Genomic DNA, 13,899 nt, shown 5'->3' with positions numbered 1-13,899 from the left:
GTGCAGAGTAGTGAGTAGTGAGTGCAGAGTAGTGAGTGCAGAGTAGTGAGTAGTGAGTGCAGAGTAGTGAGTGCAGAGTAGTGAGTAGTGAGTGCAGAGTAGTGAGTGCAGAGTAGTGAGTAGTGAGTGCAGAGTAGTGAGTGCAGAGTAGTGAGTGCAGAGTAGTGAGTAGTGAGTGCAGAGTAGTGAGTGCAGAGTAGTGAGTAGTGAGTGCAGAGTAGTGAGTGCAGAGTAGTGAGTAGTGAGTGCAGAGTAGTGAGTGCAGAGTAGTGAGTGCAGAGTAGTGAGTGCAGAGTAGTGAGTGCAGAGTAGTGAGTGCAGAGTAGTGAGTGCAGAGTAGTGAGTAGTGAGTGCAGAGTAGTGAGTGCAGAGTAGTGAGTAGTGAGTGCAGAGTAGTGAGTGCAGAGTAGTGAGTAGTGAGTGCAGAGTAGTGAGTGCAGAGTAGTGAGTGCAGAGTAGTGAGTAGTGAGTGCAGAGTAGTGAGTGCAGAGTAGTGAGTAGTGAGTGCAGAGTAGTGAGTGCAGAGTAGTGAGTAGTGAGTGCAGAGTAGTGAGTGCAGAGTAGTGAGTGCAGAGTAGTGAGTGCAGAGTAGTGAGTGCAGAGTAGTGAGTGCAGAGTAGTGAGTAGTGGGTGCAGAGTAGTGAGTGCAGAGTAGTGAGTAGTGAGTGCAGAGTAGTGAGTAGTGAGTGCAGAGTAGTGAGTGCAGAGTAGTGAGTGCAGAGTAGTGAGTAGTGAGTGCAGAGTAGTGAGTGCAGAGTAGTGAGTGCAGAGTAGTGAGTAGTGAGTGCAGAGTAGTGAGTGCAGAGTAGTGAGTGCAGAGTAGTGAGTAGTGAGTGCAGAGTAGTGAGTGCAGAGTAGTGAGTGCAGAGTAGTGAGTAGTGAGTGCAGAGTAGTGAGTGCAGAGTAGTGAGTGCAGAGTAGTGAGCTGCCTCAAGTGAAGTACTCTGGTACCCAAGGGTGACTAGCAAACAATATTATTCACAACGTTGCTTACTATTCAGCAACATTTGACAGTTTGCAAATCATCTTTATACAACAATTCAGAGTTTGATAATAAATTAATGTAACACATTGTAATATACAATGCCAATAGCTCAAACTTTAATGCTGGGAGACCCATTGCATTGTAAATGCTTGTTTTTATATTCATGGTTCTGAGGGGAGACATAAATTGCCATTCCAAACAAAGACGAGTTTTTTTTTCTATTAAAAACCTGAACTGGCCCCAACAATTATTAAGATCTGTATCTTTCGCTCCCTGCGTGGATAACGAGCTCTCTCTCTGCTGGACACAGACGCTGTGTCTCGAGGCTCGGTTAATGAAGCGCGCCTTAGGTCGGGAAATTAGCAGGACTCTGACTCCGGAGCCAACCTTTGGTGACCCGGCTGTACATCAAGTGCCTCTGCCATGTCTTCCCTCGTTATCACCCCGTAACCATGTCAACCCCTCTTTGTTTTCATTTCCTGTAGCCTCTTAGCGAGACTGTCGGGTGCTCTCTGGCCAGGGACAAGAAAGAAGGGGGGAGGAAGTCACGTGCATTCTGCCTTTTATGTGCTTGCGTTTGTTTGCTTAAATCAATGGAAACTTCCTATAAAATACTTTAAAAAAAAGCTAAACTCAATTATTTGTTTTGGAAAATGTGCATCACTCCCCTCGCCCAAGGCATGCCTTTTATTGTCCAAACACAGTGGCTAGCGTTTACAGTAATTTGAAGTGTTGGAGCCTGACTGACAGCAAAAAGCAGATTTAAAGTTTTACCCTGTGAAGTTTACCGACTCTTTAGGTTTCATAGCTACTTATACATGTTCATTAATGTGGCGGTGGCATAACGGTCAGAGCTGCTGACTTTGGAGCTGGGGAACCAGGTTAGAGTCTCGGGTCGGCTCAACATCACTTAATCTTTCCTGGCCTACCAAAAAATGAATGTGTCCTTGTGTAATGTAACTGGTGCTCAAGTAAAGCGCTCCAATACATTAGGGCGAGTTCATGCTGTAAAATACTGCAAAAAATAAAGTGTGTAAATAAGGGGAACCATACAGTGGGACTTTGGGCCCTCAAGCCATGCAAGAATAATGCCTCATCTACCCATTGCTGTGTGGTAAAAGACAGCCATCACCCTGATGAAGAGAGTATCTTACAGTCCAAAGCTTTGGTGCCACTGTACCTGCTGCACTATTGATAGCTGCACCCTAGGCTTTTAAATGCAACACTGTAAACCCAACCACTTCTACAGCGCCAGGGTATCGGAAAGTGATTTGGGACCAGTGCAAAGGGTGAATGCGTGATACAAATACACTTAAAACACACTATATGTAGCACTTAGTTTGGATGTTTATAAATATTCTCAAGTTTATACAGATTGGGACTGAAGGCACTGATTTATAAGGTGATTTGTCCTGGATCAAACATTTTTGGGTAAAGTGGGGAAGCTGAGATTAATATAACCTGATGTCTCCTGCCTCTGAAGTTAACCACTGCGACACAAGAAAATGGGAGTTATTTAGAGTTTGGTGGACAAGATAAAAGTTATGTGTACCCTGTCAACCAAATTCGTGGTTCGCCAGCTCAATTTACAGACCCCCCTGGATATTGCTATTTTTACAAAAGTCACCACGAAAATTAAAACAGTGACTTAAAAAAATAAAAATCGGCTGATCTTCCGTTTATTTGCTCCTCGCTGTCGCCCAAAAAAAGGTGAGCAACAGGCCAGCTGTCATCAGAGGTGTAAAGTACCTCTGTCGCGCCTGTTAATAACTTGCAAACGCCTGTATAGATCTCCCCAGACCCCGCCCTCTCCACTGCTCTTTGTCTCCATCAACCAGTGTTGCCATCAGTTTAAATGAAGATGAAAGTGGCAGCTCACTGTAAAGAGACATGTGTCATTTCGAAGTAGGTGAGATCCATTAAGTAAAGGAGATTACCACTGCTCCCACTAACTCATGAGTTTGTCACTTTCATAATAACTGGCTTCAATAGGTCCAATCCAAAGATGCTGAAAAACCTGGCAACCGGGAAAGGACTGAGAGACATTGGACGCAGTGTCTATCCTTACAGGCATTCTATTGGGTCACGAAGTCAATGGGATGTTGCGGAGAAGTGTGGCTTAATGATTTTAGCGGCAGACCCTGATGCAGAGGTCTAGCCCGGGACCAGGGTTTAATTCCCCACCTCGGCAGATGTTGGGCTCAAAATTCCACGGACCTGATAATTCTCGCCTGGGTGCCTATTCCAATCATGGAGTCCAACTCTGGGCAATACCTTATTTATTTATTTTGAAAGTTTTATATAGCGCGAACAAGACCCTTGCGGGTATCAGAGCGCTTTACAAGGTAAGTGTCTTAGATACATAGGTACAAGGTAAATAACATAAAGTTCAAAGCTAGTCAATGATAGCGTAAACACCCTATCGTAGATACATAGGTATATGGTGCAAAACAAAACGTTCCATGAAGAACTTTTCTCTAGGCTCCAGATATTGCAAAATACTGCTGCAAGAATGGCTCTGAATAAGCCCAGACGTACCCAGTCCCGTCCCCTGCTGCAGTCCCTGCACTGGCTGCCCGTTAGGAAGAGAGCAATCTTAAAACTTCTTATCTTGGTGTTTACATTTTGCATTACAAATGCTATAGGTGTCCCATTTGGGAAAGTTATAACTATTGGCATTGTAAATGACAAAGCTATTAATTTCGTTATTTTCAAAACCAACACATAAATAAAAAATGTGTCATTTACAATACCAATAGCTCAAACTTTCCTAATGCGAGACCTATTGCATTGCAAATGCTTGTTTTAGTAGCGGTGTGACTTGCCCTACTTTGAGGGCGTTGGGGATGGATCCTTGTTGAAGAGAGCTATTGATAATCTTAGACCAGAGTGGGAGAAGCCAGGGGGAAAAGTCTTTTACAGCGTTAGCACGAAGGGGGTCAGAGAGGTGATTGGAAGGTTTCAAGGCGCTGAGCAGTCTGCCAATTTCTTCTACGGAGTAAGTGTCAAAGGATGACCAAGTAGCATTGTTCTTAGGTTGAGGCACTGCTGTGTGTCGGGGGTTGGAGTACAGGATAGCGTCATTGAGGAGATTGCTTCTTATTCTCTCAGTTTTTTGGGTAAAGAAGGCAGAGAAGTCTTCGCAGGAAGGAGTATCGCCCATAGGGCTGGGTGTCTGGGGTTGCTCTTTGGATTGTGTTCTGACTAACTCAAACAGTTTTCTTGGACGGTTTTTAGCTTGGGCGAGCTGGAGGCTGAAGAAGTCTCTTTTTGAGCGTTTTATTTTCCTGAAGTAGGCGTTTCTCTGTTTCTTTAGACTTTTTAGGTGCACTGCAGAGGGGGCTGACCTCCAGGTACGCTCTGCCATTCGCATGGCCCGTCTATCCTCATTGAGGCTTCCGTCATACCATGGGTTGGAAGTCTTCTTGGACGAGACTCTTTTCAGTTGCATGGGCGCCGCCTCATCGATTATTGTGGACATAGTATTGAGATAGTGGTCAGTCAGAAGTTGAACGTCTGTATCGCCGGGAGGGGGAAGTAGCCGATTGCAGCTGTTGGGTGGTAGGGAGTTTGGGTTGAGTTTCTTCAAGTCTCTTTTCCACACTTTGTGCTTAGGGGGTTGAACTGAGTTAAGTCTGGTTTTTTCCTTGATGAGGAAGGAGACAATATGGTGATCTGACCAGTCACAAGGTTGGATTGACTCCAGTTGAATAGCGCCCTCTTTGGAGATGATAAGGTCAAGGGTAGAGCCTCTCTTATGGGTCGGGCTGTTGCATATTTGGTTGAGATCATGGGTCCCACTCTGCAACTCTGGGCAATAGCTTGCTTAATCTCCACAATGGCCCCCACAACGCTGGGATGCCTGGCTTCACCTTGGGGGTGACCAGGAGTGGGCACTTTACAGGGAAAGGCCAGGAAGGTTTCCTCAGGGGTATTAGTACAAGCACCGAGATGCCTCCGGGTAGTCGTGCGCTATACAAGTACATCTACATTTACAACAGGTGACTGTGACTGGTGAAAAAATACCTTAGAACCGTTGATGACACCCAGAGTCTAAACATCACACAAGACCATCACAATTGTAGTAAAACGCTATACAAATGCGCATAACATAACTAGCTATATTTCCCTGATCGGTAAAGATTATAAGCTTCCCATTGCCACAGGAAAAAGGCACTTTTAAAATTAGAAAGGTTTTGACAGGTATGTCATATATCTCCCAAACTACAATATCACAGGTCTTAAGTTTCCCAGGTGAGACTACAAGTCCCAGAATGCATAGCACAGGTCTCAAGTTTTCCAGGTGGGACTACAAGTCCCAGAATGCATAGCACAGGTCTCAAGTTTCCCATGTGGGGCTACAAGTTCCAGAATGCAAAGCAAAAACCTGAAGTGGATGAACCACTCACTGTAAGAACGAGAATTATTACTTGATATGGGCAGTCACCCAAACCATGGAATAATAACGCTAACTTCTCAGGTGAACTCCAAGGTCTATAAATTACCCTGAGTTGAACCCTATGGTAGTGATGGCAAAGACTAGGCAGCTCAACATAGGCCAATGTGTAAAGTGTTTATGAAGTGCCAAAACAGTATTAAAATAAAAAATAAGAAAACAATAAAAATCCCAAACTGAATTAGAAAAAAAGGCCAAAAAGTAATAAAAATGATACTAAAATAGCAAAGATCTTATAAAGGGCAATCAGAGATATGAATGTTTGAAATGTTAAGTAAAAATTGCACCAAAAAACAATACGCACCTATGATAGTCTATGGAATGGTAGACCAGGACCGTGGCGTGATTTCAGGCCGAGCGCAATGGAGCACTGGTTGGATACACAAGGCAGGTTTGCCGCGGTTAAAGATTTTACCTTCTGACTTAGACTGTTTATGGAGCTCAAAATCCTCCAGTGGGATAAGCCTGAATCTATATTTGAGGAAGTTGCATTAAAATCATACACCTTTGCTGCAAGGTCTTGCTGACGGCTCCAGAGGACTTGCAAGTCCAAACATTTTCTAAATCCCAAATTTTCAGGGTTTTTGGAGCAGCTCCTCTGGGCCACTTCTGAGGTCCCTCGGACCTCCGAGACAGCACTAAGGGGCCAGTACTCACGCCGTGGAAACCACCAGCAAGGTTCAGTCCAAGACCAGTTGGCACTGGTCAACTGATCACTTTAGAAGAAAGGCCTCTTGCAGCTTGTGGTGTCCCTATCCCACAAACGAGGTCAGCCAACTGACTCTTGGAGCCAACTTCTTTTTCGTGGTTTCGTGGATGCAAGAGGGAGCCGGCCCATTCATTTAGGGCTCAACGCAGATCACAGACAGCAGGACCAGTGCTTTTCTGATCTTCTGCAGGTCCAGAAAGTGTTCGCAGGAGGGGTTCTTTGGTCGCCACATTTATGGAATGCACTAGTCAGTGGATGGGGGTGAATTCTGGACACTCCCGAACCAATGGCCAAAAAAGTTCACAGTGGCAACACTGCCCACTTTTTCAGCACTTTCTTCTTGCCTTACTGCAAACAGTCCCAAAGGCCACCTCCCTCCTAAAATCCGAGCTAGGGAAACCTTCTTCCCTTATGCAGAGCTCTAGTGCTCCCTCAGAAGTGTGGCCAGGAAAATGAGTAGGCCCATCCCCTGTGTCCACTCCAAACCAGTTCTGTGGGTAGCTCCCCTCCCACTGGGTTTGGAGCCAACCTGGCTGGTGGGGGCCTTGGGACAAAGGCCATTCTTTCTTCAGGTTTCATCTTATACTGAACTATGAATGGGCCGGTCTCACCTCTGCCCGTTAATGACGTTCCTGGGCCCACTCAACTGTCCTTCCTGGGCTGATAGGGCTCACATATGCCTTACAAGCATTCCATTCTGTCACTGGTCCTAAGTTCTGCTGTGGGAGCAGTTTTCACAGCTCATTAAGGTCAATAACCCGCTTGACAGCTGCTGGTGGGCTAAAGCAAATTCAGGCGATTGAAGCAAGAAAAAAGTAACTTTCTCTAATATACTGCTAAATATTTATTGAAATTCAAACTTCACCAATGAATTGGATTTTTCATAAATATTAAAAATAGTATTTGAATGACTATTTTAGCCATTTCCTGTCAAAAGTTGCAGATTAAAATTTATAATGTATACTTTGACATTTTTTAGGATCCAGCTATAGCCCTCCCAGTGTAGCTTTTGGAGTTGAGAGGGAGAGGTGTGGCGGCGTGGGCAGATTGGCAGGCTCCAGAGTGTGGGGCTTGCAGTTCGATCCCTGGCTTCAGCTTAGCATCATGTGACTCTGGGCAATATCCCCGACGACCCCCAGCATCTGGGTACCCTTACGCGTTATAAGCCACATTTTACAACTATGGAATTTATTTATTTAGTCACTGGAGGTGCCTTCCAACTGTAATTTCTTACATTCTTCACTTTTACATATCAGCCACCCTACCTTGTGAGTGATAAGGTGTACCGAGGTATGACTTATTAATATTTAAAAAAGGGTCTCCCATGAGTCAGAAAGGGTTATACTGAAAAGTTTGACAACTGTTTTTTAGGCTGATGCAATCAGCCTACACAGGGTAGACATCAAGCCATATTTCACAGGCCCACTCTGTGGATGGCACAAGGCGGTGCAGTCCACAGTTGGCATTTAACTTTCAGGCCCAAGGTGTATTTCCTATACCATACACTAGGAACTTATAGGGAAGTTAAATATGTCAGCCAGGGGTAAGCCAATTTAACTGTGTTTCAACATGGCACAGACATTAGACCTCTGCTTTACACAGAGTTGGAAATCCTACAAAAATAAGGTCCAAAGAAAGGTGAAATTTGGGGTGACCGTGCAGAAAAGGCAGATTTGCTGCACTCATGTATAAACCTAGGAATCTTCTGAGCTCGCAGTAGAGGTCTTTGATGACTGTGGGTTCTCAGGGGCATATTATCAAGGGATTTATCTCCGCTTTTTTGGCTTTAAAAGCCAAGAAAGCGGAGATAACATTATCTCCCTATCAGCAACAGGGTGCTAACACGCAAATTCGCATGTTAGCACCATTTTTCTCTACGCTTCCCCTTGCATCTCTAATGAGATGCAAAGGGGGCGTTCCAGAGAAAAATAATAGGAGAAATGTTGTTAAGCGACATTTCTCCTATTATCAAGGATTTCGCTAACCCTGGTAGTGATAAAAAAAGCAGCGCTACTTTTTTTACACCTGGTATTTTCCTGACTTAGCCATGATATCCTATGGAAGGTGGATATCATGGCTAAGTTTGTGAGCCCCTATCATCAAGCTAACGCCAAACTTCGAGAGATTATCGTTGGTTTTCCAGCGATAATCTCTCATATGGCAGTTAGCGCGAGGATTTATATCACTTCTGAGATTAACCTTGCTGATAGCAAGTTATCTCTGCGATAATTTCCGACGATGCTTAGCGATAAAAAATTAGTTGCTAAGCCTCGTTAGCGATAAATATCGCTAATCGTTGGTAATATGCCCTTCAGTTTTGCCCAAAGTGTAGCCTTTCATCATTCAGAAACCAATACATTTTGCTCTGCTGAGTTGGGTGCTTATGAGTGGTGCTCCAGTTTGTGCTAAGCGCTATATAAATGTTGAGTGTGACTGTGCTTCCGCAGGAGCAGCAGCGCTTCCGGAACCTGCAGGAGGAGGTGAACGGCCTGGCCCAAAAGCTGGAGAAGCAGGGGAAGAACGAAAGCAGGAGTATCTCGGCTCGACGCAAGCACCTCAACAAGATGTGAGTAAGACCGGTAGGGTAAGGATGCAGTAACAAGGCCTGCGTAGCGCCTATACAGGAAGTACACGAGCAAAGCACACCACCTGAGCCCAACACAAGCACAAACAAGAAGTAGTGGTGCAAGGGTGCGCTAACAGGACATCTGTAGTGCTTACTTGAGGAACACAAAACTGCTCCGCTACGGAGCGCAAGGCCCGCTAACCAAAGCGGACCAGGCCGGCTCCATGTAGAGTCCCAGCACCCCCAACCTGGAAGCGCTATATTCCAACCTAGGTAGCACCAGACTGCGCACGAAGGAGGTCCCTGAGTACCCGGTTAGTAAATACAGGATTGTCCATACTAAACTTTGCAAAATGTACCCACCCATCCAGGGCATACCACGTCGCTTCTATAGAAAGTGCCCAGCTGACCCCTTAAGAAGTGCAGGTTTGGCTACCCAGATAGTAAGAGAGTGCTCACTCAGGGGACATGGTACCCCAGTCCTAGGAGTACCCGTCCATCCACCTAGGTGCACCAGTCAACCCAGCCTGGTGACCACTTGCATCTCAAGGTGAAACCCAGACCTCGAAGAGACTGGAGACCTGTCCTGTTCTAAGTGGAAACACCCTTTGCAAAATGAGTCCCTGAGGGGGGAGTATCTGCTGATCCCTTTTGCAGACATGCTGATGTTTCAGAAACCTACAAACTCACCAGTGAACCATGCACCATTCTCTGCTTTTTTTTAAGACACAAAAGGTCACATTTGTAAAGTACAATTGACTCTTCCAAACACAGATTTCCCAAATACTCCTGTTGCACCACACTCACTCTTTGACTTCCATTAACCCTGTCCATTGCTGACACTTGCGCGATGCTGACTACGTTGCCCCTCTAACACCTGGGCACCTCCACGTGTGGCATTTACAGCCACATGAAGCTTTTCCGTTGTGGCATGACGTGGCCTGTGTAAGCGGCTAAACATTCCGTCAAAGGCAACACATCACACTTGCTGGGATCCTCCTGTGTTTCTTCCAACCCACTTCGACATATATTTCCTGCCCTTAAATGGTGAGAGGGCACACGCCAAAAGTCCCTCTTCCACTCAGCGGTGCCAGCTCGTGCCCTCGGCAGCCGCATCCACAGGTCCTCGTCCACATGTGCCGGGTAAACAGACGGAAGTGGGTACCAGTGCGGGGCATTCAGAGTCACCCATAGTCAAGGAGAGAGGTGTAACGTATGGGGTGCTGCGCCCCTCTGAGCTGGTGGCTCTGCATCTCTCGTTGGTGGTGTCTGTCCGTTGATAGCGCTTAGATACCCCTGGGTGATAATGCGCTCTATAAGTGTATATTAACATAACATAACACCCCCTTTACCTGCCCCACCCCTTATAACTGTGTGAATATGTCTGTGCAGGTGGCTGAAAGTGCAGGGGACGCTGGCCGACCACCACAACACGCTCCAGCTGGCCCTGGAAGCAGCCTCCTTCCACCAGCAGGCCGATGCCCTTCTCCGCACCATAGACACCAAGGTAGGTGGCCAGGGGAGGGAAGGCAATGGGCAAGTGATCTGCAGGGGCAGCACCCTCATATTGGCAACCTGGGACAGAGAAATGGCTCAGGGAGGCACATCTTATCACAAAAAGGGATAATATTGCAGGTACTACCTTTAGTTTTAAGATAGTAACAAGAGTCAAAAACAAATCCATGCAGTGCCAAAGGTCTATGCAGAAGCTCTCACTATAGTGTCCCAGATGTTCTTGTTTGGCACCTTCAGTATGGAACCCTCATGGCTACACACTCCCGCCAGCCCCACAGGATGTGGGTGGGACACCCCTCAGAGGGTACCCTGTTTCTATCTGCATCTCACTTACCTGTCCTCATTAGGACCACACGTGACACGTTTCAGCGCCTTGTAGAGCCCCACACCTCCATCCGTGGTCCCTGTGGTATCCAGTCCAAGCCCCTTCACCATGACCCTTTTGCTGTTTCTTTGCAGCGGACAAAATGAGGCTGTTTCAGAGGTTGCCTGGACCATGCCCTCGCTGCCTGTGCCAAGACACCGGACAGTTTCATGTTTCTCATCGCTATTCTTGTGGAGGGCATGACCAGTGGTGTTGGACAAACTTCCTTCTGTCAGGAACCATAACATCTGTCTCTGGTCCCCAGGCTTAGTAGATTGGTCCAAATATTGGAGATGCCATTCCTATGCATATGAGTAACCACATACTCTTAGCGCACTCCATCATTGACGTTGGGTCTCTCTTCTTTATCAAGAACATTAATTCTGACTGATTGACAGTGACAGCAATGCGATCCTGACTGCCACCTTACCACAAGATCACACATATTGTGTATTTTCGCATCAATCTTTAGATAGAAAGGGGGCTTTTTCTGAAAAAATCAATTGTCCTGTTGAAGGTCTTATAGACTCAGGCTGGCAAGACCGAAACGTCGACTTTCGCATCAACTCCAATGAAATCTATTTTCTGAAGAGCATTGTTTATTCATTATTGGATTACAGTTGCTCTCTGGCTATTGTAGGAGCTGATGCATGTTATGAACTGTTTGTTTATTTGACTTTTACATCTTTTCATGACATTTTTTGCTGATGGTTTATTCCTTTTTATGTATCCCCTTGAATTAACTTCTGACATACAAAATATATGAACTATTTTTGTACAATTAGGACTTTCCGTGTGCTTACTACTTTCCATTCTCATTCACTGTTGTTGTTTCTGTGGGGATGTATGACATTACAACGCATGCTTTTACCACGCATGCTGTTACAACGCGGTTTTTACAACGCATACCATTACAACGCATAGCGCTTTGGGGTGCTGGATAGTGAATAGTTTAATTTACTATTCCAACTCCAGTCCCCGTGAACACTAGGGAAGGTGTTGGATAGTAAATTAACCCCTTCAGTGCTGTGCGAATTTCGCTGCAGTGCTGAAGGGTTTAAAAGCGTATTGGCTCATGACGGAAATGTTCCGTCATCAGCACCGGAGCACCGACGCTGATGACGGAACCGTTCCGTCATGAGCATGCAAGGGGTTAAATCTATTCCCTGTCCTAGAGCGCCCCCCAGCGCAATGCGTTGTAATGGTTTTCGTTGTAAAACCTGCGTTGTAAAGGCACTGCGTGGTAAAAGTTGCGTTGTAAAGGATGTTTCCCTTTCTGTGGACACGTTCGAGGTTGATCTTATATGACTTACTCGTCCAATTGAGTTTTAAATCACAATTGTACTAAAAAACAAATTCCCTTGTAGATTACTTTTGCCTTGCAATGTTTATTGCCCAAGCCTACAAGGGTTTATTGGGTTTTCCCATATCTTTAAACGATTCCTATGCAGGTGGCACCCAGTTCTACCTGCTATTGGATGATCTGCTGTGGTATGACCTGAAGAGGTGATCAAGACCTGGTTAGGGCACAGCTGGCAAGAGCAGCACTTACACCCAGTTGTCTGAAGACGTACCACTTCCAAACGCTAGCCTCCCTGGTCTCATGTTTTAGAGTGGTTACACCATGGTCTCGCTTGTAAATATATGTACGAGAGCTGCAATCTCTACGCACCATAGGTGCAGACGGGGCACTTTGAGATTGGCAGATGTGCAGTGCATTGGGACTTTTCTATCACTTGTGTACCGCAGGTGATACCTGGCTTTGCAATAGACCAATACAGGGAATACTTCGGGGCAGAAGATATGTCCCAACTAAGACTATCTTCAGTAGAGGGTGATTCATACCTTGGTCCTGCTGACGTATCCCTCATGGACACATTATTTCTATCCCTCTCCAGGTCATAGGACGGATGTATGACGTTACAACGCACACTTTTACAACGCATACCTTTACAACGCATTTTTTACAACGCAACATCCATTACAACGCATGCCATTACAACGAAATTTTTAAAACTACATTTACAACGCATTCCATTACAACGCATACTACCTTTACAACACATACCATTACAACGCATTACATTACATTGCATGTTTGGTAAGTATTGGATAGTGTAGGGGTAAAATTTACTATTCTAACTCCAGGGGGTGCAACAGTAGGGTAAGTGTTGGATAGTGTAGGGGTAAAAATGACTATTCTAACTCCAGGGGGTGCAACAGTAGGGTAAGTGTTGGATAGTGTAGGGGTAAAAATTACTATTCTAACTCCAGGGGGTGCAACAGTAGGGTAAGTGTTGGATGGTAATGTTATGCGTTGTAATGGTATGCGTTGTAATGACTGAGTTGTAATGATATGCGTTGTAGGGGTGTGCGTTGTAGTGTCATGCGTTGTAATGGTTGCTTTGCAAATGCATGCGTTGTAATGGATGTTGCATTGTAAAAGTTTCGTTGTAATGGTAGTGCGTTGTTAAAGTTGCGTTGTAAAGGTTGTTTCCCCATAGGACGATGTCTTACCTTCCATGGTGGCAGCTGATTCGCAATAATGCGATAATTCGTGGTTCCATGTCACTGCATTATTCACTGTCTGAATAAAGTGCTTTGTGTTTGTGCAGAGAAGGACGGTGTGCAGCCTCAGAGCCCAGGCGGAGCCGGAGGGCCAAGCTGACCGAGATGTACGGGACATCGCCGGCCAGATCATGGTAAATGGAAACGCAGTACACTGAGCCATAGGTTGCTTGCAAGTGTTAGCTTCTGTATATGTAAGAACCTCACCTCACTCTGTTGACACCATCTGGGCAAAACTAAAACTGGAAACCCATTATAAAGTAAAGTAAGTAAGTAAAGTAAAGTAATTCTTTATTGCATGATTAATAAAAATCTTTGCAATTGGTCTAAAAATACATAGTTGAGCACTTTTGCAAAGCACATAAAAAAGAGAAAAAGGTAATAGGTCTTAATTTTACATAGGTCTTGACCAGACTAGGCAAGGCGGATAACGAGGAGCAATCTATGTTCACTGGAATCATTTAAATAGGCTTTTTCATGGTAACACCTGCTTTTATGAGCTTCCTATGCCGGGGCTCAAAATTTCTTCCTAAGTTCTGCACCCTGTAGCCTGGCAGACATTGAGGGTGCTCACGCTGCAGCCACCTGCTCCTCCCCACCCAACCCCCGGTGACATCACATTTCCACTCGGGAAACAACCTTTACAACGCAACTTTTACAACACACTACCATTACAATGAAACTCTTACAACGCAACATCCATTACATCGCATGCCATTACAACGCAACAATTACA

At 45.4% G+C, this 13,899-nt stretch overlaps 1 protein-coding gene across 1 annotated transcript in view; it reads left to right on the top strand.

The window, feature by feature from the left end:
• LOC144762155 (uncharacterized) overlaps positions 1-13,899 on the top strand; it is a 269,735-nt gene that overhangs the window by 95,979 nt on the left and 159,857 nt on the right. Inside the window, exons 7-9 of the mRNA XM_078647312.1 lie at positions 8,598-8,716; positions 10,109-10,223; positions 13,211-13,297. Of these exons, the coding sequence (XP_078503438.1) occupies positions 8,598-8,716; positions 10,109-10,223; positions 13,211-13,297 (321 nt within the window). The remainder of the gene's footprint in view (positions 1-8,597; positions 8,717-10,108; positions 10,224-13,210; positions 13,298-13,899) is intronic.

This window comes from Lissotriton helveticus, chromosome 6 (assembly GCF_964261635.1).
Source record: "Lissotriton helveticus chromosome 6, aLisHel1.1, whole genome shotgun sequence".
In the NCBI taxonomy this organism is placed as follows: Eukaryota; Metazoa; Chordata; class Amphibia; order Caudata; family Salamandridae; genus Lissotriton; species Lissotriton helveticus.
This window is presented reverse-complemented; position numbering and strand designations above follow the sequence as displayed.